The sequence below is a fragment of the Balaenoptera acutorostrata genome, chromosome 2, assembly GCF_949987535.1.
Source record: "Balaenoptera acutorostrata chromosome 2, mBalAcu1.1, whole genome shotgun sequence".
NCBI lineage: Eukaryota > Metazoa > Chordata > Mammalia > Artiodactyla > Balaenopteridae > Balaenoptera > Balaenoptera acutorostrata.
The window spans coordinates 182,490,044-182,515,129 of NC_080065.1; the positions used below are offsets into that span (position 1 = coordinate 182,490,044).

At 53.3% G+C, this 25,086-nt stretch overlaps 1 protein-coding gene across 3 annotated transcripts in view; it reads right to left on the reverse strand.

Annotated features, from left to right (window-relative positions):
• Window positions 1-1,821: 1,821 nt before the first annotated feature.
• UHRF1 (ubiquitin like with PHD and ring finger domains 1) overlaps window positions 1,822-25,086 on the reverse strand; it is a 32,786-nt gene continuing 9,521 nt past the window's right edge. For all 3 annotated transcript variants that reach the window (XM_057541342.1, XM_057541343.1, XM_057541341.1), the window contains exons 3-17: window positions 23,962-24,237; window positions 23,176-23,336; window positions 20,879-21,094; window positions 16,224-16,324; window positions 15,945-16,131; window positions 15,240-15,363; window positions 15,039-15,146; window positions 14,650-14,754; window positions 13,696-13,802; window positions 11,140-11,302; window positions 10,930-11,067; window positions 8,905-9,046; window positions 8,663-8,808; window positions 6,829-6,927; window positions 1,822-3,340 (exon numbers count right to left, since the gene is read on the reverse strand). In XM_057541342.1, the coding sequence (XP_057397325.1) occupies window positions 3,194-3,340; window positions 6,829-6,927; window positions 8,663-8,808; window positions 8,905-9,046; window positions 10,930-11,067; window positions 11,140-11,302; window positions 13,696-13,802; window positions 14,650-14,754; window positions 15,039-15,146; window positions 15,240-15,363; window positions 15,945-16,131; window positions 16,224-16,324; window positions 20,879-21,094; window positions 23,176-23,336; window positions 23,962-24,237 (2,220 nt within the window). In that variant the 3' untranslated portion in view covers window positions 1,822-3,193. The remainder of the gene's footprint in view (window positions 3,341-6,828; window positions 6,928-8,662; window positions 8,809-8,904; window positions 9,047-10,929; window positions 11,068-11,139; window positions 11,303-13,695; window positions 13,803-14,649; window positions 14,755-15,038; window positions 15,147-15,239; window positions 15,364-15,944; window positions 16,132-16,223; window positions 16,325-20,878; window positions 21,095-23,175; window positions 23,337-23,961; window positions 24,238-25,086) is intronic.

The following is a 25,086-nucleotide window of genomic DNA, read 5'->3' on the forward strand; positions in this document are numbered from 1 at the left end:
ACAAGGTGCCAGTGACAGGTTGGTGTGAGTAATGGCATCTGCAGAACTCAGCACTATCACCTTCCCTGGAGTTGATTGTTAAACTTGCCTCATCCTTGGGGAATTCCCTGGTGGTCCAGTGGTTAGGACTTCACACTTCTATTGCAGGGGGCATGAGTTTGATGCCTGGTCAGGGAACTAAGATCCTGCAAGCCAAACCATGCAGCATGGCCAAAAAAAAGAATGAAAGAAACAACAAACAAAAAACAAAAAAAAAAAGCCATAAACGAGACAAAAAGACAACCCTCAGAATGGGAGAAAATATTAGCAAACAAAGCAACGGACAAAGGATTAATCTCCAAAATATACAAGCAGCTCATACAGCTCAATATCAAAAAAACAAACAACCCAATCAAAAAATGGGCAGAAGACCTAAATAGACATTTCTCCAAAGAAGACATACAGATGGCCAAGAGGCACATGAAAAGATGCTCAACATCACTAATTATTAGAGAAATGCAAATCAAAACTACAATGAGGTATCACCTCACACCAGTCAGAATGGTCATCATCAAAAAATCTACAAACAATAAATGCTGGAGAGGGTGTGGGGAAAAGGGAACCCTCTTGCACTGTTGGTGGGAATGTAAATTGATACAGCCACTATGGAGAACAGTATGGAGGTTCCTTAAAAAACTAAAAACAGAACTACCATATGACCCAGCAATCCTACTACTGGGCATATACCCAGAGAAAACCGTAATTCAAAAAGACACTTGCACCCCAATGTTCACTGCAGCACTATTTACAATAGCCAGGACATGGAAGCAACCTAAATGTCCATCAACAGAAGAATGGATAAAGAAGATGTGGTACATATATACAATGGAATATTACTCGGCCATAAAAAGGAATGAAATTGGGTCATCTGTAGAGACGTGGATGGACCTAGAGAGTGTCATACAGAGTGAAGTAAGTCAGAAAGAGAAAAGCAAATACCGTATAATAACACACATATGTGGAATCGAGAAAAATGGTATAGATGACCTTATTTGCAAAGCAGAAATGGAGACACAGATGTAGAGAACAAATGTATGGATACCAAGGGGGAAAGGGGTGGGGTGGGAGGAACTGGGAGACTGGGATTGACACATATACACTACTGATACTATGTATAAAATAGACAAATGATGGGAACATGCTGTATAGCACAGGGAACTCTGCCTAATGCACTGTGGTAAATGGGAGGGAAATCCAAAAGGGAGGGGATATCTGTATGTGTGTGGCTGATTCATTTTGTTGCACAGCGGAGGCTAACACACCATTGTAAAGCAACCATACTCCAATAAAAATTAATTAAAAAAATTAAAAAAAACCCTTGCCTCATCCTTGGCCTCTGACTCCTGCTGGAAACAGCATTTCAGGTCACCAGCCTCCACACCCCCATGTACCCCCATCTCCCCAGGCCTGCAGAGGGCCCCCTGGGGTCAAGGAGCTCCTTAGTTGATGATTCAGGCTGCTGACACCCACTCAAGGCAGAGCCAGTCTCCTAGTGGGGGACCACAACAGCCTCTGTTTCTTCTAATGTAAATGGGGACAGTGCCACCCACCTTGGTGACACTAAGTGACGTCTGGCTCCAAGCCAGAAGGCCTGGTTTGGCCCCTATGGACCGCTGCACGTCACTTGGACCTTGTGGGCCTCAGTTTTCTCATCTGCAAAGTGGGAACGATGCCACCTGCCTAGTCTGACTCGGGGGGGTTTTGTAAGGAGAAAATGTGTTACTAGCTATAAAAGTGCCTGGTGGGCTACAAAGCACTTTGCAAATAGAAGACACAACCAAATGCATCTGTAAAAGGCATTTATTCTGAGAATCTAAAACCTGGACAGAGAATATTGAACTTCATAAAAAAAGCCTACACAGGATTTCGTCGTTTATTCCTAATACATTAAGCACCTAATAATAAGGAAAAAAAGAGAAACTTTTAAAACGATATCGCTCCAGTTTGTCTGCAGTTATGTGATTTAAAATATCCCTGTTCTGTTGAGGTATAAGCTGCAAACTTTGGTCAAGTTAGAAACATTAACAAATCATTCCAAAAAACACAAAACTCCCCCCCCCCAAAAAAACACAACCAAACCCTAAGTTATTAGCTTTCTCGGTACATGTACAGTAACTACAAAAAAAATTTCATTTAGAAAAGGTGTTTTTTTTTGTTTTTTTTTTAAAGTTTCCCTCTTGTAATTCCCAATTGGCGAGTTGAAAATTCAACTTTGAGGATCGACAAAAGTCCCATCGTCCCCACTCGCTCACCCGGGGTCCCCAGGGAGGCGCTGGAGGACCACAGTTTGAGATTCCGGTTGGCACTGTCAACAATTCAGTGCTGAGAAAGAGCACCGCGTTGAAGAAGGAAGGAGGGACCAAAGGCACTTGAACGTGGCCCCAGGCGTTTGCTTCCGTGGCGTCCAGAGGGGACGTCGCTGGGCCGCCCATCGGCCCCCATGGAGGGAAAGAGTCCAGCGGAGGTAGCTTCAGTGTGGCCCCAGCTCTCTGCTTGGGTGGCTGGTGGGGACGCGGAAGCAGCCCGTTGGGGGATGGCTTGGAGGTGGGGGGTTCAACTGTGCCCAAAGGGACCTCTCCGCTTTTCCTTTGAACACTTTCCTGCCGGCGACGCAGGGCCAACACCACACCCAGGGCCACCGCCAGGCGGGATTTCACCTCTGGGGGCCTGACCCACCAACCTTGAAAAGATTGTTCTAGGCAGCCCAGCGCCGTCTTGCGAGTCGGCGGCCAGAACAGCTGAGAACCTGATGCTGGGAATTTCAGTGGCCTTCACGCCAAGTTGTTTCTAATTCCATCCTCAGAAGAAAAACAATTTTTTTTTTGTTTGTTTTTTCGTTTTTAGGGTTTTTTTTTTTCCGCTGATAAATTGCAGGCTTTTAATTTATTTATTTTTAAAACCAAAATAAAAACACGGAGAAGTCCGACTTTCTTCCTTCCTTTGAGCCATAATACAAATTCCTGAAAATTTTATAGATTAAAAAAAAAAAAAAAAAAAAAGACCAAACCGGGAAGACGAGGCTTTTTTTTTTTTAGGGAGTGGAGGAAAAACTACATGTTTAAGTTAAGCTCACTAAAAATAAAATGGGGGCCACAGACACCCCCCCCCCGATAATGTTTTTTTAAAAAAACACCCGGCGAGAAGTGCTTGAGGATCACCGTCCGCTCCCGTAGCCAGGGAAGAGCTGGTTAAGGACAGCCTGCAGTGGCTGGTTCACGTGCATGGCGTAGCTCCGGCCCAGGTCATAGCGGCAGGCCGGGCAGCTGAACACCTGGGCCCTGAAGGACCTGTCCAGGCAATCCTGTGGGAGAGCGGGTGGTGAGAGGTGCTCCTGGCCACCCACGGTCCCCCCGGGGCGGTGTCGGGAGCCCAGAGGCCCCTCCTGACCCTCAGTCTCACTTGCCACTGCTGGCTGCCCATCACCAGCCCAGCTGCCCCAGGCTCAACGACTCCAAGGTCTCCAGGGAATTCCCTGGTGGTCCAGTGGTTAGGACTCCGCACTTTCACTGCTATGGGCGCGGGTTCAATCCTTGGTCAGGGAACTAAGATCCCACAAGCCGAGCAGTGTGGCCAAAAAAAAAAAAAAAGACTCCAAGGTCATCCCGGCCACCAGGCCCCTGTACCTGCAGGTCACACCACCTGACAGGTCCACGCCCTGGCTCTCTCGTCACCCGTGCCTCGGCTCAAGTCCCCTCCTCAGAGGACCCCTCCTCGAAGGCCCTGGAACATCCCCGCCTCACCTCACCCTGTCTGCTTTCAAAACAGCACCTTCCGCCTTCTGGAATCATCTTGTCGACTAACCTGCTGGCGTGTAACACACCAGACACTCCCCAAGATGGGGGCTGTGTCTCCCGGAATCTCCCGGCACCAAGCACAGGACCCAACCCAGAGGAGATGCTCAATGAACATGTGTCGGTGAGAAGACGGGAGGAGAGGGAGGAAGGAGGGAGTCTGGACGCTGAGCCAGACTTCTGGGTTCAAACCCACTTGTCAACCCAGCGATGCCAGGGGAAGAGCCAGGTGGAGCCCGAGCTGTGAGGCTGACGGGCCCTACCTCCCCGTCGGAGCAACAGGCCGAAGACGCCACGGGGAGCAGGTACCCGCACAGGCGCACACACCTGAAGGATGGAGCCAGGCAGCTGGGTGAGGGGCAACACCAAGCTGGTGAAAACCTGCTGCTGCCACGGCACGCTACCGCTGGATGCAGGCGGCTGCTTCTGATCCCTATTTTTAAAAATTCCTGGACTTCCCTGGTGGTCCAGTGGTTAAAAATCCACCTGTCAATGCAGGGGACACGGGTTCGAGTCCTGGTCCGGGAAGATCCCACACGCCGCGGAGCAGCTAAGCCTGTGCGCCACAACTACTGAGCCCGCGCTCCTAGAGCCCGTGCTCTGAAACAAAAGAAGCCACCACAATGAGAAGCCCGTGCACCACAACAAAGAGTAGCCCCCGCTCGCCACAACTAGAGAAAGTGCAAGCACAGCAACGAAGACCCAGCACAGTCAAAAAAATACAACAAAGACAAAAAACAAAAACAAAAAAACAACTCCTGTGTTCTTTTCCAATATAAAGTCTATAGCCTGATCCCAGGCACAAGAGGTAGTGCTTTCTGCTCAACACATTAAGACTTGGGTTCAGAATCAGGTTCTGGACCACTGCACGATTCACAATGGCCAAGAGGTGGAAACACCAAGAGTCCATCCACGGATGATGGCTAAACACAGTGTGGTCCATCCACACGCTGCCACGTGACTCAGCCTTCAAAAGGAAAGAGGTTCTGACACACGTGACGACATGGATGAGCCTGAACACGATGCTCAGTGAGAGAAACCAGACACAGAAGGACAGATACTGTCTGATTCCACTCATGCAAGGTCCCTAGAGAGTGAGCTCCACAGAGACAGGAAGTAGATGGTTGGGGGCCAGGGGCTGGGGGAGGGGCTGGGGAGTGAGTGTTTCATGGGGACAGAGTTTCAGTTTGGGAGGATGAGAAAGTTCTGTAGGTGGATGGTGGGGACAGTTGCACAACAATGTGAATGTACTTAATGCCACTGAGCTGTGCACCTAAAAAATAGTTAAAACGGTAAAGGTTATGTTATCTGTATATTACCACAGTAAAAATATTTTAATAGAGTAAAAACAACATCAAACGCTGGGACGTCAGGGTGGAGGGTCAAAGCCATTTCCCCACAGCCCCTCAGACGCTGAGCTCACTGGAGACGAACGACAGTCGTGAGGATGCCCAGGACAGACACGCACTCACCAGGGCCACCTCCTTCGCACCGGCGGCACGGCGGCCGCAGGTGTGGTGACTCCCTGAGCCGCTCGGCCTGACCTCGCACGCGCCCCGCGTCTCAGTGTCCGGCTGCGTGCTGGCCGGGTACACCTCAGAGCCAGAAGGGTGCTGCAATGCCCCTTTCCACGGGGCAAAGGGGCTCAGCACGGTTACAGGCTTTCCAAGGTCACACGGCCAGAAAGGGCAAAGCTGGGGGTCAAAGCCACACTGCCGACCCCGACGATGTGTTCTCACCCCGCTCTGCCAAGCCTCTGAGCCCCCTCGGGCTCCACACGGCCTCGGACACCCAGGGGCGTCTCTCCCGGCCACACAGCTGAAGGACCTCGGTCAGGCCACGTGGCACGAGTGCTGCCCAAGTGCCCATGTTCTCAGAGTCCCTCCCCTGGTCTGATAAGTGACCCGACGCCCTGGACCGAGACGGCCCCGAGGCGAGAGAGCAGCTCAGAGACCCAGGGTGACCGGGAGGCAGGGACAGTCCCTTCTAAATTACGTGCCTGCACTGCCCATGAGTTCCTACTGACCGACTCTGGCCAGAAGGCACTGCAAAGACACCATACACGCAGACCAGCACTTCCCAAGTTGGGGGACCCCTGGGACCGAGTGGGAGGGGCCTCGGATGCTGCTCAGCCCCCCAGCACCCAGGACATCCCCTGGTGTGTTCGCTCTGGTGTCGTTCACCCCACGACAGAGAACGATCCGGCCCCAAACGTCAGCAATGCTTGGGGAGAGACCCTGGTCTGGCCCAATCTCAGCCCCTCCCAATCTCTTTTCAAAAGCATCAGATCGGGTACTGTTTCCCTCCTAAGACTGACCACTGGCCAGAGCCCTCCAGCCCCGCCACCGGGCCCCCCTCCCCTGCCCTTGTCCCCAACAGGCCTTGGCTACTCCAACATGCCTGTGGGTCTAAGCTTCTGCACAGGTCACTCTGCCTACCTGGGATGCTGCCCCAAGGCCCACCTCAGGTGGCAGGTTAATGCCACCTCCTCCAGGAAGCCTTCCTCCCTGCTCCTCTAGGGGATAAGCGCCTCATGCCTCTCCAGCCCGGCCCACTTAATCATTTAGTATGACCAGATCCCAGGCCAGGACAATAGCCCATCCTCTCCCACACCGGACCTCCAGGCATCTAAGAGGCTGGAGAGGACCAGACCAGTGTGTGGCCCCGAAGGAAAGCAGGCGCCAACCTGTTGAAGGCACAGCAGAGGGCCGGTGTGGCTGGAGGTTCGGGACGATGGCAGGGTGGGCAGTGGCTGGGCGAGGAGTTGGCGTTGGATTCCGGGGCACCAGGAGGGTGGGGAGCAGGGAGCGAGTGATGGGCGCCTGTGATTAAGGCTGGGGTGCTACTGTAACCCAGGCCGCCCGGAAAAGAGACCCTCAAGCCCCTCGAAGGGCCGGGGGCGGGAGGTGCAGAAGCAAAACCGGCAAGCCCAGGTTGGCAGCAGGGGTCCGATCGCCCCTCCAGGACCTCCCGTCCAGGGCCCTCAGTGCCCACTCACCTTGCACACGGTGTGCTGGCACACGGTTGTGATCGGGCGGAACACCAGCTCCTGGCAACAAATACACTGGAACGCCTCCTCTACTTTGCTCAGGAATTTCTGGAAGCAGAGGAGAGGGTGCATGAGCCCGGCAAAGGCTCGGTTCCCCAGAGTGAATGAGCACGACGGGTCCCCAGGTTCCCTGCTTAGCCCTCGCCCTGGCCCGAATCTCATCCTCTGGCACCGGAGCACACGCAGGCTGGAGATCAAGACCGCAGTCCATCAGCGCTTCTCTCGGCACAGAGCCCAGCCCTGCGACACACGGCACCGCCTGCCTGCCGCCCGCTGCTCAGACCCCGGGCTCCAGTGGCGGATGAGACAGAGAAACGCCTGCCTTCTTGGAGCATGGGGCCCAGCGGGGAAGACCAGAGATTAAGCAGGTGAGAGACAGAAAGGTCACAGCAGTGCTGGGGAAAGGACAGCAGGGAGCCCCAGAAGGAGGGCGGTCAGAGTCCCCCCGTGGAGAAGGTGACCTGTCAGCAGAGAGACCCGAAGGACGGGGGGGCGGCTGAATCACAGCCTCCTAAGATGTCCACGTTCGAATCCCGGGACCTGTGGACCTGTCACCTCATGGGGCAGAGGGGACTTTGCAGGTGGGGTTAAGGCCCTTGAGACAGGGATGACCCTGGCTTCCCCGGGAAGCCCAGCGTCATCACAGGGTCCTTGTAAGAGGGAGGCGGGAGGGTCAGAAGCAGAGAGAGATGGGAGATGCTGCACTGTTGGCTGTGAGGATGGAGGAGGGGCCGCGATCCAGGGATGCGGCGCCTCTAGAAGCTGGAAAAGGCGGGAACCGATGTTCCCCTGGAGCCTCCAGAAGGACCAGCCCTGCCCACACTTGGATTTTACCCCTAAAGGCTCACTTGTTAGGGCAGCCACAGTGATTTCATGCCGGAGGGAGACTGAGCCAGGAGGGCTGGGGTGGAAGGTACTTCCCCAAAGAGAAACCCACAAGGGCAGAGGCCGTGCAATGGGATGACCAGGAGGAAAAGTCCAGAAGGAGAGGACGTCAGCAGCAACGGGCCGCTCGCCTGGGGCTCAGAGGATCTGGGTTTGATCCTGACCGTGAGCCATGGAGAGCCAATCCCCACCAGGCAGGGGCAGCCAGAGGACGCTGAGCCACTCACTTCCAGTGACCCATCAATGTCACTCACCCCACTAAGGCAGGAGGATCAAAGAAAAGACAGCACCGGTTTGGCGGTTCCTCAGACATTTGAACACAGAATGACCTTATGATCCGGCAATCCCACTTCTGGGTTTACGCCCAAGAGAACTGAAGACAGGGCCGCAGAGACGTGCACACCTGTGGTCACTGCAGCACTGTTCACAACAGCCAAAAGCTGGAAGCAACCCAAGTGCCCACTGAGAGATGATGGATAAACAAATTCCATCTTACAGCGGAATATTACGCAGCCTTAAAAAGGAAGGAGAGTCTGACGCCTGCCACAACACGGATGGACCCTGAGGACATGATGCTCAGTGAGAGAAACCAGACACAGAAGGACACACACTGTCTGATTCCACTCATGTGAGGTCCCTAGAGGAGTCAGATCCACTGAGACAGAAAGTAGATGGTGGGGGAGGGGCTGGGGAGTCAGCGTTTCATGGGGACAGAGTCTCAGTTTGGGAAGATGAGAAAGTGCTGGAGACAATGGTGGGGATGGTTGCACGACAGGCTTAATGCCACTGAGCTGTGCACTTTAAATAGTTCAGATGGTCAGTTTCATGTCTTCTCTATTTTATCACAATGGAAAGAAAGAGGCCCCGGCCAGGCCTGGGGGAGGGTAGGGGGGCTCACCGGCCCGTCCTTGAGCGACTTCAGGATCTCCGTCCACAGCTTTGTGTTGCTCTTGTCCTCCTTGATGAGGTTGCTCTGCTGGGTGGTGAGGCTGTAGGGCTCCACCTTGGTCTTCTTGGGTGCCCCTCGCGAGGACCCGTCGCCTCCTGGGACAGAGCAGGGCGGGTGAGGGTGGAGGCCCCCCCACCCCCCCGCACACGAGGATGGGTCCCGAGTATGAGAACGGCCGCGGAGACACCCACCAGCCGACTTGCTTTTCCGCTTGCCCTTCCTGGGGGACGGGAAGCCCTCCTCCCCGTCCTCCTCCTTCTCCAGGGCTGCCCTCTTGCTGTTTTCCTTCTCCTTCTCCCTCCTGGCCAGGGCCTCCAGGTAGCCTTCCGGGTACTGCGAGGAGGAGAAGACAGGACGGTCACCCCTCCCCGGTCCCCAGCCGGGCCCCAGAGACAGACTCTGTGCTCCCTTGGCCTCAGCTCAGAGGCCTCCACCAACTTAACTCTGGAGCAGTAACTAAGCTCAGAAACCCACAGGAACAAGCATTAATGGCACAGCGGCCGTGAGCGAGATAACGCGAGATAACGCACGGTAGAGGCCCGCCATCAGATCAAGCAAAGAAGACAGTCTTTTTTCCTTTTGTTTTATTTTTTGGGTTTTTCTGGCCGTTCCACGCGGCTTGTAGGATCTTGGTTCCCTGACCTGGGATTGAACCCTCGGCCTCAGCAGTGAAAGCGCCGAGTCCTAACCACTGGACGGCCAGGGAATTCCCAAGACAGTCTTAGTATCTTTCCATTTCGATGAGAAGTTGGCAAACATTTCCAGCCAGGGGCCAGGTAGTAAAAGTTTCGGGCTCCGTGGGGACGAAAGCCGGCCCAGCTCCTGTGGGATTGAATGGGCGTGGCTGGGCCCCAGGAAGACTTCGTTTACCCACCACTGGCCTAGGGCCTTAGCTCCACAACCCGATTCTCATGGGTCTTGGACCCCTCTGAGCCCCATCAGGCATCATCTAATTAGAAATGGGGTTCTAAGGCACCTACAACCACATCCGATTCTCCAATGTTTCATCAAGAAACCCTCAAGCTTTTCTAGCAATACAAACTTGCGATGAAGACTTAAGTTCTAAATAAAAAATCCTCCTCCCACCAAACAGTGACGTGCCTGACCCATGGCTGTCTCTCCCCAGTTCCTCCGCTTCTAAACGTCCCTGTGTTTGTGTCCACCTAGAGGGGTGGGATAGGGAGGGTGGGAGGGAGGGAGACGCAAGAGGGAGGAGATATGGGGATATATGTATATGTATAGCTGATTCACTTTGTTATAAAGCAGAAACTAACACACCATTGTAAAGCAGTTATATTCCAATAAAGATGTTAAAAAATAAAAAATGAAAAAATAAATAACTAAATAAAATAAAATAAAATAAAATTCCCTGTGGAACAACCAGTGTGTTCAAAAGGCAAACTCTATGTGGCCTCCCAGGGGGGTAGGTGCTATCAGACTCTCAACAGCAATTAAGATTCCTTAAATAGTCCCACCACGACTTATCAGCTGGAAAGCGGATCACCAGGAGGAACAGAAAACACCATAATTATAGTGCAAAAAAGCCGTATTCTGCAGGCACGGGGTGAACTCTTGAAGATTCTGCTGCTATAAAGAGGTGAGTGATTGCTCCGGGGGATCAGTCCACCTTATCTTTACATTTAGACCTTGCCCTATTCTATATTTAGACCAGTTTTATTGGTTTGTCTGCTTTTGGGGTAGGGAGGGGTGATGGACAGAGAGGAGAAAGAGAGATGGGGGACTTCCCTGGCGGCCCAGTGGTTAAGACTCCGCCTTTCAATGAAGAGGGCACAGGTTCAATCCCTGGTCAGGGAGATCCTGCATGCTGCAAGGTGCGGCCAAAAAAAACCCAAAAAAACAAAAAAAGACAGGGAAGAGGGGGAGGAGAAGATGGGATGGGAGGGGACTGGCCAAGAGAGAGGAGACTGGACTCCAGATTGGTTTCGGATAAGCTCTTGGAACACAGCTCAGATAAGGAAGCCCAGCTCTCAGCTCTAACATCACGAAAGCAAAGACGCAAACCTGCCCAAGCCACCCCTCCCCTATATCCACTGGCTGAAGGACACGGATGGTACAGCCAGCGAGGTGTCACCAGCTCACAGCCTGGAAATCGTCCGGGATGAGAAAAACCCCAGAGAGCATGGCTGCTCGCTCAGACGCTCCCCGCCCCAGGCCCCGGGCGCGAGCTCCAGCTGCGAGCGCAGGCCCGGACGCACCTGCATGGTCAGCCCCAGCTTCTTGATCCGGTCCTTCCCCTCCTTGGTCCAGGGCCCCGGCTCGATGTCATCCCTGCGCAGGAGGAAGCGCCACACCAGGAAGCCGGACTTGCCCTTCTCGGGCCAGTACCTCACGACCTGTGGGAAGAAGCGCGGGGTCAGTGACCTGGGGGCCAGGGGCGGGGGGCAGGCACGGGGGCCCCCACTCACCTTGTAGATGCCGTCGTACCGGTTGCCCTCGATGGGGGCGTACTTGCTGTGCTTGCGGCCCTTGACGTTCCGCACCACCCGGACCGGCTTCCCAGACCGCCAGTCCTTGGCCTCGGCCCCTTTGAGGTCGTTGATGGGGGCAAAGCAGTTCAGAGCCAGCGCCCTGCGGGGAGAGCCGGGCCCAAACGCTGGACTGCGTCCCCCAGAGAGAGGGGGTCGCGTCCCAAGCCCCCGGCCCCGTGAACATGTGACCTTCTTTGGAAAGACGGTGCTTGCAGATGAAGTCAAGTTCGGAGGCAGTCAGAATGGATTAGGGTGGGCCCTGAACCCAGTGACCGGTGTCCATATAAGGAAAGGGAAACTGAGGGAGTTCCCTGGTGGTTAGGACTGAGCGCTCTCACTGTCGAGGGCCCGGGTTCGATCCCACGTCAGGGAACTAAGATCCCACATCCCACAAGCCGCACCATGACATGGCCCAAAAAAAAAGAAGAAAATTTTTAAAAAATAAAAACTAGGACTTCCCTGGTGGCACAGTGGTTAAGGATCTGCCTGCCAATTCAGGGGACACGGGTTCGAGCTCTGGTCCGGGAAGATCCCACAGGCCACAGAGCAACTAAGCCCGTGCACCACAACTACTGAGCCTGCGCTCTAGAGCCTGCAAGCCACAACTACTGAGCCCGTGAGCCACAACTACTGAAGCCCGCACACCCAGAGCCTGTGCTCCGCAACAAGGGAAGCCACCACAATGAGAAGCCTGCACACCACAACGAAGAGTAGCCCCCGCTCGCCGCAACTAGAGAAAGCCCGCACGCAGCAACGAAGACCCAACGCAGCCAAAAATAAATAAATTTATTTTTAAAAAAATAATAAATAAATAAAATAAAAATTAAAACTAAAAGAAAATAAATTAAAAAAGAAGAAAGAAAACAGACACACAGGGGACAGGGCCCCATGAGGCAGGGGCTGGAGTGTGTCACATCTACAAGCCAAGGGACACCAAGGAAGGACCCTCCCCTGGAGGTTCCAAATGGAGGATGGCCCCGAGGCACCTTGACTTTGGACTCCGGGCCTCCAGAATGAGGCAAGAATAAATTCCTGTTGCTCTAAACCACCCAGTTTGCGGTGTTTTGTTACTCGAGCCACAGGACACTAACACGATGTGGGGGAAGACGTCACCCAGGAGAAAGCAGGTGGCACACAAACGCGGGCTGGGCCGGCAGGCCTGTCCCGACAAAGGGCACAGAGGCCTGGGGTCGGTGGACCGGAGGTCAGCTCCGCATCTGATGTAACGCCGCCACCTTCCTCAGGTGAGCAAGAAAGAGAGCTGCCACCGCACAGCTGTTCTCCCGTGCAGATGGCAGTTGTTAAAGAACGGATTTCTTAGCGTTTTAAGTCCAGACTTTTACCACTGCTCACGAGCAGTTCCTCACACTGTTAAATCTCCTCCGAAAATGAGATTTTTTTTTTTTTTCTTGGCTGCACCACGTGGCATGCGGGATCTTAGTTCCCCAACCAGGGATCGAACCCGCGCCCCCTCCAGTGGAAGCACGGAGTCTTAACCACTGGATCACCAGAGAAGTCCCAAAAATGAGATTTTTTAAATGGCTAGTGAAATTGAAATATTCTACTAGACTAATACATGCACGAAAATGAACCCTTCCCTCTTTTTTTAAAAAAGATATTTAGGCAAAGAGCTTTCTGGAAAGTAAGAAATACCAATTTGTATTTCTACCAACAGTGGAACGCTAGTCTATGCCTTGGCATTTCTCAACACTGGAGAATTTGGGGCCAACTTTACAGGGTAAATAAATAGTACCTCAACATTACTTCAATGTGTATTTCTTTGATCACTAAAGGTGAACAGATTTTCATGGCCACTGTAGATCTGCGTTACTTGGCAGAATGATTTGCATGTCCTTTACTTTTTTCTGTTAGTTTTTCTTATTGATTTGCAACACAGCTCTTTACATATAAGGGCATAACCATCATCAGGTGTCATGTTTGTGGCAGACTTTTCCCCCAGGAGTCACCTGCCTTTTCATTGTACGTATGGGTTTTATTGGTGTAATTTATAATACTTAGGTCATCAAATCTCTGTCTTTTCCTTTGGGCTCTGTGATGCTGTTTATGCTTTACCCCATCCTGTAATTGAGGCTCAGCAAACTCCTGCCCACCTCGTGGTGCTGCAGATAAAGTTCTACTGGAACACAGCCGTCCACACTCTTTTACACGTGCTCTGTGGCTGCTCACGTGCTACGACGGCAGAGTTGAGTGGTTGCCACAGAGACCGTGCGGCCCACAAAGCCAAATACGTTTATTATCTGGCCTTTTGGGGGAAACGTTTGCTTCAGTGCATCTGAATGACTCACAGGTGGACAGAGTAGGGAGGAGATGGACATTCGTGGTCCTTACGTTCCATCACACTCTTAATGGGAATCTAACTTCCTGCACATCAAAGCCCCAAACGGGACCCATCCCCTCCCCTGTGAAGCAACCAGAGGGCAAGGCAGACAGACATGTGCTGGTGAAGAAACAGGAACACTCGATTCTGCAAACCTGTTGGTGTTGGTGAGTTTCTGATCACAAGACTGTTCTGCAGTCCGCTTGTTACCGGAAAGGTCTCGTCCACCGCTACCTGTGTACGTGAACGAGTTCCCGTGGTCCTGAAACAGATACGGGGGGCAGGCTGAACCCCGCACGCAGAGGAGAGGAGAGACCCACTCAAAACAAACCCACACACACCCGTCAGGATGTCAACTGTCAAAGAACCAGGATGTCAGGATCAACTACCAAAGAAACAGATAATAACAAGTGTCGGTGACAATGTGGAGAAACTGGAACCCTGTGCACAGCTGGTGGGGATGGAAAATGGTGCAGCTGCTGTGGAAAACGGTATGGAGGTTCCTCAACAAACTAAAAACTGAATCACCACATGATCCGGCATTCGCACTTCTTTATACCCAGAAGAACTGGAAACAGGGGCTTGAAGAGATTTTTGCAAATCCAGGTTCATAGCATTACTCACAGTAGCTAAAATGTGGAAACAACCCAGGCATCCACTGATGCATGACTGGATAAATAAAAATGTGGTCCGTCCACACACTGGAATATTGTTAAGCCTTAAAAAGGAAGAATGAGATTCTGACACACGCTACACCGTGGATGGACCTTGAGGACATGATGCTCAGTGAGATAATCCAGACACAAAAGGACGAATACTGTGATTCCACTCACGGGAGGTCCCTAGAGAAATCAGATCCACAGAGACAGGAAGTAGATGGTAAGGACAGGGGCTGGGGAAGGGGATGGAGAGTCAGCATTCCCTGGGGACAGAGTCTCAGTTTGGGAAGACGAGAAAGTTCTGGAGATGGACCGTGGGAATGGTTGCACAACAATGTGAATGTGCTTAATGTCACTGAGCTGTGCTCTTAAAGATAATTAAGATGGTTAAGTTTTACGTTGAGTATTTGCCACAATTACATAAAAACAAAACCAGCTCCCCACACTCACCACGTCATCCTCATACCCTCCAGCCAGGACCAGGGAGTACGCCCCATCGTTGCTCCGGCCGTGGATGCCTGCCACGTGAGGTCGATGGACCCCAGACTCGCTGACCTGTGAACACCACCGAGAAGTAAGTGGCACCTCCTGGACCGGCCGCTGCGCGACGGCCCTCCTCGCTCCCGCCTTTGGAGCCAGCGCCTGACTCTTCCACTGAAAGCATCACTCCTGTTATGAGAACCTCTGCCCCCGAGAGACCGAGTCCGAGCCACACCAGGGAAGGACCTGGCGTGAATCCCCAGCCTCCTGCCCTTGGGATAGCCCTCCCCAGAGGAGGGGCTCCTCCTAGAAGGCCAGCGCCCGTCGGCCGAGCCCCGGGGCCCGACGTCTGCAGGTACCTGGACTCTGAACCTCCACATGGTGCCCACGGGGATGCCCGGGATGGGGCCGAAGTGGTTGGACGGCACGATGGTGCACTCCTTGGTGCGGCCCACGCACGCCATGCCCTGTCCATTCCAAAACAGAGGGGAGAGCAGCGTGAACGGCCGCGGGGGGTGGTGAGGGGCGGCAGGGGTGCACGGGGCGCGGGGGCCCCTCACCTTGCCCCAGTCCCGCTGCGAGGACGACGTGGCCGACGCCATCTTCGCCTTCTTCTTACTCTCCTTCAGCTTCTCGCCTGCCTGCACCACCTCGCTGGAGTCGATCCGGCACTCGGGGCAGTACCTGCGACCACAGGGACGTCACCCTCTGCCCGTGGCTGCATGGCCGCCTCCTTCCAGCCCCCTGCCGTCTTGTGTGTCCAAGACCAGGACGGAGGTGGGGGGGGCGGGGGGGGGGGGTGGCGGCAGCGGGGGTGAACTTGAATCCATGAGCGTGACATAAGAAATCAAGTTCCTCGGTCGCACGGGCCACATCTGAAGTAGCCGCGCGTGGCGAGTGGCGCCCGTGGTGGACGGCGGACCCTGACCCCCTCCCGCTGGGAATGGCAGTGCCTCCCACGTCGAGGCCAAGTTCAGCCGGCACGTGGCAAACACACAGGGCAGCTCGACGGCACCTGCTCCCTGCCGTGGGCTCGGTTTCCCCGTCTCCACGGGGAGGGGACGGTGCAAACGACAGCCACTGCCGTTAGCAGGTCGGGGTCCTCAGACCACAGCCCAGCGTCACAACCGTCCCCTCCAGCGCCGGGGACACCCGCTCTGCTCCTGCCCGCCCTGCCTCCTCCCTGCAGTGAGCCAGGGCCCAGGCCTCGCGCCTGCCCCCCCCCCCCGCCATCACAGGGTCACCGGCAGCCCCCGGGCACTCACCACTCCTCCTCAGCGGGGACGCTGCTGAGCGGCGGGCACAGGCAGTACGTGTGGAAGGCCATGTCGCACTCGTCGCACAGCAGCTGCTTGTCGGGGTCCTGCTTGCCCCCGCACAGGTGGCAGGCGCACATGCGGCACGGCTTCCGCTCGTCGTCCTTGCAGTGCTTGCAAGAGGGCCCGCTCTTCCCTGGACGCGGGAGGATGGGGTCAGCTCGGGCACGACCCCGCCACACCGGGTGCCCTGCCCGCCCACCGCAGAGGGGCGGGATCGGAACTCACTTCTTGTCGGGTTTTCCACCATGGGGTTCCCCTCGCCAGGGCGCTCAATCTTGAAAACCTCGTCCACGAAGATGATCCGACAGTCGTTGAGAGAATCATCCCTGCGAGAGACGGGCCGTTAGGACATCCCACAGGGCCGGCCCCGCCGAAGCGCCCGAGAAGACTTCGCCACGTCAACACAGCTCTCAGAGGCTGTGAACAGCTCCGCCTCTAATTGCATCAGAGAACAGGCTTTTGCAGGGCACCGTGAACTCGATTAGCTACTCCCCTTGCAAATTCAAGTCCTACCAAATCAGGAACAAGGTGAAAACAACAGACAAACCAGAGTTTCATCACGTGATGCATTTGAGAGAATCATTTCTAACCTGTGTGTAGACAAGGCCCAACAGGCAAAAGCAATAAAGGTCTGATCAAAATACAAAAACTCCTCTAAGTTAAAACGACCCCAGGGATCATCTCACCACCTCCATCAGATCATCCCATCACCTACATCATCGGCAACCATCTAGGGAAAGCAAATGCGAGTCAGGTGTATAATTTCACACTGCCTGAGAACCACAGTCAAAAAGTAAAAGCAGATGGAATCAATTTGAGGATGTTTTATGTAACCCAATGTATACAAAATATCATTTCAACATGTAATGAACGTTAAGGAATTATTAACAAGCTAGTTTGCATTCTTTTTCAGCGCTAAATCTTTGAAATCCATTGTGCATCTTACACTCACGACGCATCTTAATGTGTCCTGGCCACATTTCAAGGGCTAGGCAGCACGTGTGGCTTGTGGCTGTGAAACTAGATGGGAAGGTCCAGATCTACCCACCGGTTCACAGGAAACACAGGGACAGAGGAACAGAGGAAATGACACCGTGAGGATGCCGGTGGGAAATCCAGACTGTGCAGAGTCTGTGGGACAAACAACCAGGCTTCCCCAACAAATAAATTAGTCCGCCTGCCAGTGCAGGGGACACGGGTTTGAGCCCTGGTCCGGGAGGATCCCACATGCCGCGGAGCAACTAAGCCCGTGCACCACAACTACTGAGCCTGCGTTCTAGAGCCCGCGAGCCACAACTACTGAGCCTGCGCTCTGGAGCCTGCGAGCCACAACTGCTGAGGCCCGCGTGCCTAGAGCCCATGCTCTGCAACAAGAGAGGCCACCACGGTGAGAAGCCCGCGCTCGCTGCAACCAGAGAAAAGCCCGTGCGCAGCAGTGAAGACCCAACGCAGCCAAAAATAAAATAAATAAAATAAATAAATTTTTTTAAAAAAGAGAGAGAGATCTGCCAACCTAACTGAAATCTTTGGACGTTACTTAGATCTTAAACAAATAATTAAAAAAAAGAGTGAGCTAATTGGAAGACTGAACAATGACTGGCTATATGTTAAGAAATTAGTTAATTTTTATGTTGTAATAATAGCATTAAAAGTTGTCTCTTTAAAAGAATCATTTTGAAGAAATATACTTGAAAACATTAACAGATACAATGAGTCGATGCTTGGGAGTTACTTCAATATAACGGTGGTGGTCATCATCTCAGATGAAGGAAAATTAAAAGAATTCATTGCTAGCCAACACACCTTTACAGAATAATGAAGGAAGTTCTTCAAATAGATAGGAAATTAAAAAGGAAAGCATCTCGGAGGAAAAAGAAGGAAGAAAGAATAGAAAGAGCAGAAATATGGGTCCATACAATAAATTATGCTCCTTACGGGTTTTCTAAATCATATATGATGGAAATAAAAACCATAACACCATCTGATGTTCAAGACAGTGACTATAAAGGAATGTAAATGGAAGAAAGATTTCCACACTTCCCTCAAAGTGGGAAAAGAGATACCAGTATGTCACACGTTTATATGATAAAATCCAGAGAAACCACTAAGAAAACCGTATAAAGCAATACACTCCAAAAGACCATCAGTAAATCAAGATAGAGGGCTTCCCTGGTGGCGCAGTGGTTGAGAATCTGCCTGCCAATGCAGGGGACACGGGTTCGAGCCCTGGTCTGGGAAGATCCCACATGCCGCGGAGCAACTAGGCCCGTGAGCCACAACTACTGAGCCTGCGCCTCTGGAGCCTGTGCTCTGGAACAGGAGAGGCCGCGACAGTGAGAGGCCCGCGCACCGCGATGAAGAGTGGCCCCTGCTTGCCGCAACTGGAGAAAAGCCCTTGCACAGAAACGAAGATCCAACACAGCCCCCCAAAAATTAATTAATTAATTAAAATGTACTGATAATATGCTAAAAATAAATAAATAAATAAATAATAAATCAAGATAGAATCCTAAAAAATACTTACATAACCCACAGGAAGGACAGAAAAAGAGCAACAGGAAAAAGAAACAGAGAAAACAAATAGAAAACAAATAACAAAATGGCAGGCTCAAGCCCTAACACACTAATAATTACCTTAAATGTAAATGGTCTAAATACAATTGACCCCTGACCAACATGAATTTGAACTGCACGAATCCAGTTATAGGCGGATTTTTTTCAGTAGTGAATGTGGCAGTACCACACAATCCCCAGTCGGTTGAATCCTCAGATGCGGAACCACAGATACAGTGGAACCGCAGAGATGGAAGGCAGACTGTAAGTTAATGCTCAGATTCTTATTCACTGCACGGGGGTCAGCATCTGTAACCCCCGAGTTGTTCAAGGGTCAATAATGTATGCCAAGTGGGACTTCCCTGGTGGTCCGGTAGTTGAGACTCCGGCTTCCACTGCAGGGGGGCACGGGTTCGATCCCTGATCAGGGAACTAGATCCTGCATGCATGCCACAACTAAGAGTCCACACGCCGCAACTAAGAAGTCCGGACGCCACAACTGAAAGTTCCCGCATGCCACAACTAAGACCCAGCGCAGCCAAAATAAACAAATAAATGTTTAAAAATAAATAAATAAATGCTTATATTAGACCTACAATAATCTAAGTTACTACCTCAAAAAAAAAAAAAAAAAAAAAAAAAAAAAAAAAACACTAGAAAAAGAAAAGCAAAATCAACCCAAAGAAAGGAGAAGGGAGAAAATTACAAAGATGAAATCAGGGAATTCCCTGGCGGTCCGGTCCAGTCCAGTGGTTAGAGGACTCCACACTTGCACTGCAGGGGGCATGGGTTCGATCCCCAGTCCGGAAGCTAAGATCCCACATGCCACAGCCATAACTAGCTAACTACATAAATAAAAATATTAAAAAACAAAAAAGAGAGCAGAAATCAAAGAAATGGAAAACAAGAAAACATAAAAAAGAAACAAAACAAGAAGCAGGTTACTTTTTAACAATCACATCACTGTACCAGGGCCGAGCCCTGGGCCCTTGCCCCTCAACGCCCCCACCGGCCTCCTCCCTGGTCTCCCTGCGGCTATGCTGCCCCCTGCAGTCCACTCCCAGCTCGGCTGCCCGAGTGATGATTCCTAATCATAGGTCGAAGCCTGTGCTCCTGTGCTTTCAGCTCTGATGGCTGCCAGCAACAGAGAATACACACCAGCTCCGCACCACTCCCGGCCATGCCCTGAATGCTTCCTTCCTCCCTGTCTCCCTCCACTCCAGCCCACTGGCCTCCTTGCAAGGTCACAAACGCACCAGGAATGGTCCTGCCCCAGGGCCTTTGCACTTGCTGTGCCTATGCTCAGGACATTGTTGCCCCGATGATCATGTCTATATACAATACATACAATGGAGTATTACTCAGCCACCAAAAAAGACGTTCATCATGAAACATGGATGAACCTTGAGAACATTATATTCGTGAAAAAAGCCAGACACAAAAGGACAAATCCTGTGTGGTCCCACTCATAGGAGGTGCCTAGAGTCATCACATCCGTAGAGACGGGAAGTAGATGGTGGGGCCGGGGGCTGGGGAAGGGGGCTGGGGAGTCAGTGTTTCATGGGGACAGAGTTTCAGTTTGGGAAGATGAGAAAGTTCTGGAGATGGATGGTGGGGATGGTTGTCCAGCAATGTGAAGGTACTTAATGCCACCAAGCTGTGCACTTAAAAATGGGTAAGATGGTGAGTTTTCTACACACACAGAGGCAAGGAAGAACAGGGCTCGGCAAATGTTTTCTGCAAAGGGCCAGATGGTAAATATTTTTGGCTTTGTGGGCCACACGGTTTGTTTCACAGTTACCCAGCTGTCCTCTTGGTGTCCTCCTAACACTGAGCAGCCACAGTGAATCAGTGAACAGATGGGCGTGGCCTGGTGCCAATAAAACTTTATTTGCCAATCAGGGGCGGGGCCAGCAGCCCGCTGATCCCTGATGTGAAGGGCACCTCCATGTGGGTGTGTGTAGTTCGGTGTACGTTCACGCCTGTTTGTGCACAGAGTGGCCCTGGAAGGTGCCGGGAACCATCATGTCTCCAGAAAGGGGAGAACCAGGTGACCAGGGGACAGAAGAGAAGGGAGAATATTAACTGTGTGGCCTTCGGTACTTTCTGGATTTCGCCCCTTTTAGACTTTTCACCTGTTTGCCAAATTCAAAACGACAAACAAAAGAGAGCAAGGACGCTTGAAATCTCTGCCTGGGGCCCAGAGACAGTTCCCTAGGCGGGGTAAGCAGGTGGGGCGTGGAGACCCAGAGAGGAGGCAGAGACCAGGCGGAGGCCGGGTGGAGGCCAGGCGGAGGCCAGGCAGAGGCCGGCAGGCACTGACTCACCCGATCCTGACGTTGGCGTGCAGCTCCCGCACCGTCCGGGTCTCACGTTTCCGCAGGATCTCCGCGTCGTACCAGAAGCCGCGATCCTTGGGGTTGTCAGGGTTGTAGTTGACCATGACCATCTGGCCCACCTCCAGGTCCTGCCATTTGATGATGTGTCGGGCGCGAGCCCGGACGTTCCGTGAGTTCATCTGGACCACTCCGTTCTCCGGGTAGCTGGGGGAGGGGGGGAAAGCCCCACGCTCAGACCCCAGGTGCCAGGGGACCTCACTCCCTTGACGAGAGAGAGAAGCCAGGCGGAGAGGGCCGCCTGGTGTACGGGTTTGGGTTCTGCTCATCACAGCAGCCTGGAAAGCCCCCTCGCCATGATCTCACTTGCTGGTGTCAAAAACACACAGCTATAGCGACACGTTCCAATTACAGAAGGTGTTGTGGGTTGAACTACATCCTCTAAAAACCTATGCTATGATTCCAACCCCTGGCACCTTGGAGTGGGACCTAATTTGGAAATAGGGTCGTTGCAGATATAAGGAGTTCAGATGGCGTCATAATAGAGCGGCCCTAAACCTAGTGACTGATGTCCTTACAAGAAGAGAGGATGAGATGCAGACAGAGGAGAGCAACACAGGAAGAGGAGGCAGAGGCTGGAGGGATGTGGCCACAAGCCAAGGACTGCCGGTCCCACCAGAAGCTGGAAGAGGCAGGAAGGATTCTCCCCTTCAGGTTCCAGAAGGTTCACAGCCCTGTTGCCACCTTAGTTTTGGACTTCTGGCCTCCAGGACTGTGAGAGAATAAACTGCCGGAGCAATGCTAGTGGTACTTTGTTACGGCAGCCATAGGAAACTAAGACAGCAGGAAATGCGGGGAGGGAAGAACCTAACTTCTTCCACATACATGTGTTGAAAGTGATTTTTGTAGAGGGATATACATTATTTCGTTTATGTAAATACAACATACTAGAGATTAGAAAATGGTAGGAAGTCATTATTCTGGATATGCAGGAATATTCCAGCAGCCTCAAAAAAGGCATAAAATAATTGAGCTAAAAGTAGCATATTCTATTAGCAACAAAGTTAAGCCTCAGCCGTGAGGGGGACAACCCCAAATCTATTGAGACTAGCTCTATAGCCTGGTACTCATTATTTTTGCTAATAAACCACCAAGTACAAGGGCTGCCCAGCTTTTCCCGTGAAGGACCAGACAGTCAATATTTTCAGCTTTGTCATCTGGAAGGTGTCTGTTGTGAACACTCAACTTGGCTGCTATTACCATGAGAGCAGTCACAGACAAGGTGTAAACGAATGGGTATTGGTGTGTTTCGATAAAGCTTTATTTACAAAAACAGGCCGTGGGCCAGATTTGGCCTGAGAACTAGAGTTTGCAGCCCCTGACCAAGAGGATGGGAATGTTGCAAAAACTGCGATTCACTCGTCCAATTACTCCCATAATTCTTAGAGCTCAGCTTAGGATGTGCCAGAAACCGATGTAGGCAGTAGGGACCCAGCAGAGGACCGCAGAATGTGAGCTCCCTGTAGGCAGGCACGCTTGCCCTCTGTTAGGTACTGAACTGTATCCCCCAAATTCATACACTGAAGCCCTAACACCCAATGTGACTGTATTTGGAGATAGGGCCTTTAGGGGGGGGGTCATCAAAGTTAAATGAGGTCAAAAAGGCAGAGCCCTAATCTAAGGAGATTGGTGTCCTTATCAGAGGAGGAAAAGACACCAGAGCTCTCTCTCTCTTTCCGTGCACACAGAGAAAAGGCCATGTGAGGATGCAGTGAGAAGACAGCCGTCTACAAGCCAGGAAGAGAGCCCTCACCGGGAACTAACCCTGACAGCACACTGATCTTGGGACTCTCAGCCTCCAGAACCGTGAGAAAATAAACGTCTGAGGTTGAAGCCGCCCAGCCTGTGGTATGCTGTTACAGCTGCCAGAGCCCACTCAGACACCCTCTGTGTTCAGACAGGAATCCCCCATGCCTATCGCAGGGCCTGGCACCCAGTGAGTGCTCCGTAAGTACTGTGTATTCGGTGAGGGAGAGAGAGGACACCTAAGACGGTTTCACACAGTGCTATGTGGTATGAAGAAGATGGCACAGGAAACAGGGAGACTGCAACCCTGAGGGGACGACTGGGCAGGGTTCTCCGACGAGGTCCCCACGACGCTTGTCCTCAGGGTGGGGGGGCCTCCGTGTGGATTGGGAGCACGAGGGTGGGGTCTCGAATCCTGATCATCACCCCCAAGGCAGTTCCAAACTCCAGGTCCCAGGCCCACCTGCCCCTTGGATACTCACTCGTCGTATTTCACGTGATAGACGATGTCGTCCTCCGGCTTCGGGCTGGAGGTGGAGCTGCAGGGCTCGTCCTGGGCCGGCACCTTCCTCGTCACCCTGATGACCTTGGCCTCAAACCACGCGCCCATGTTCGTGTCCCTCGCGTCCACGTACTCGCCAGCCTGCGGGGGCAGAGAGCTCTCACTCGGCCCAGGGAAGGGATGCCTGACGAGCAAAACCGCCAAGAGCCTGCTTTGGTTCCTGGGCCCGGATGCTTCTCGCTGTGGCACTGAGGACACGGGGCCTGGGTCGTTCTCCAGAGGGAGGCGGTCCCGGGCCCTGGGCGGGGGGTCGGAGCAGCATCCCTGACCCCACCCACTCGATGCCAGGCGACCCCCAGTCATGACAACCACAGATGTCCCCAGGCACCGCCCAGTGTCCCTGGGGGCAGAACCACCCCTGCCGCGTGGCCCAGGGAGGCCAGAACTGCCCATTTTTCCATAGAAGCTGGGAATCCAGATCCTTTGTGAAATGTCATGATCTTAGGGGGAGGATGGCAGCGGATCAGGACTTTGACAGCCGTTGCGAGGACCACAGGGAAGACACCCACAGGCCCGGACACGGGATTCTACTTTAGGGGTTAGAAAGGAATCCCTGAGTACCTATGTTTCCGCCAAGGAACCTTGGGGAGATGGTCACGACAGGACGGGGTGCCCAGCCTTGGGGATGGAGGGCTGGGGGGCACTCCCGGGGTACAGGCGCCAACTGGGTGGAGCACACCGACCCCGGCCTCCACGGGAGCCCCACCTTGTAGAGGCCCAGCTCCGTCTCATCCCACTCATCCTCGTCGGCCTTCCCTTCCGGCTCGGCGGCGGCCTCGCCACTGTTGGAGGACTTGTCAGACTCGCTCTGGGCCAGGCAGCAGCCGGAGTCCGTGTCGGAGAGCTCCGAGTCCCTCTCCTTGCTGCCACCGCCGGTGCCACCGCCGCTGGGGGCGGGCAGCACGAGGCTCTGCCGGACCAGCAGCTGGATGGTGTCGTTCAGGCGGACGTCATAGTCAAACAGTGTGTGGCCGTCCTCCATCTGCAGGGACACGGGACTAGGTCAGCAGACACGGAGAGCTCGCCATGGGCGAAGGACCGCACCAGCCCTTGCGGAGGCCCCGCCCTGGAATAGACCACCGGCCAGTGAAGCCTGCCCACGCCCCGGGGTGCCCAGTGACCCCTTCCTCAGGATCCCCAGGCCCTCTCAAGTGAGGACGGCTGCTGCCACTCGGGGAACGTTCCCCGGGAGCACACGGCCTAACCCCGCTGTGCCGTGGCTACGCACCGGGTATCAGGGGAGGTGTTAATACTTTATGTGCTTTGGAACTTCTGTTACAGTAAACACGCATCACCTGTACCCCTGGCTCTCAATCGAGGGTGATCCTGCCCCCAGGGGACGTTGGGCGATGCCTTAGGGACGTCTTTGGTTGTCATGACGGGGTTGGGGGCGCTAAGGATCCCCAGGACGGCCCCCACAGAGAATGACCTGCCCTGATGTCCACGGTGCCGGGGAGGGCGAGGAGGGGGAAGCTGGCCTGCATGAACCAAAGGGTGGGTGCCCCGTGACATCCCTCAGCCTTATAAGGCTCTAGCTCAAACCTCATCCACTCAGGCCGCCTCTCTATTAACTCCTTTGTGCTAATGAATTCCACCCACTAGTCACTGGCTGATGGGGAGCCGGGAGCCGGCAGGGCTCTACAATCTGCACCAGGCGTGACTCATCAGGTGTGTGAAGGAGTTTGTCTTCTGAGCTGCATCTCTAGGGCACCCCTAGGGCACAAAAGGCTTTGCACTGGGCCTTTTATTAGAAACTGCCCCAGGGCACTCCACCAACACCCAACGAGGACCCTCAGCCTCCAGAAGAGCCTAAGGCAGGCTCTGCTGACCT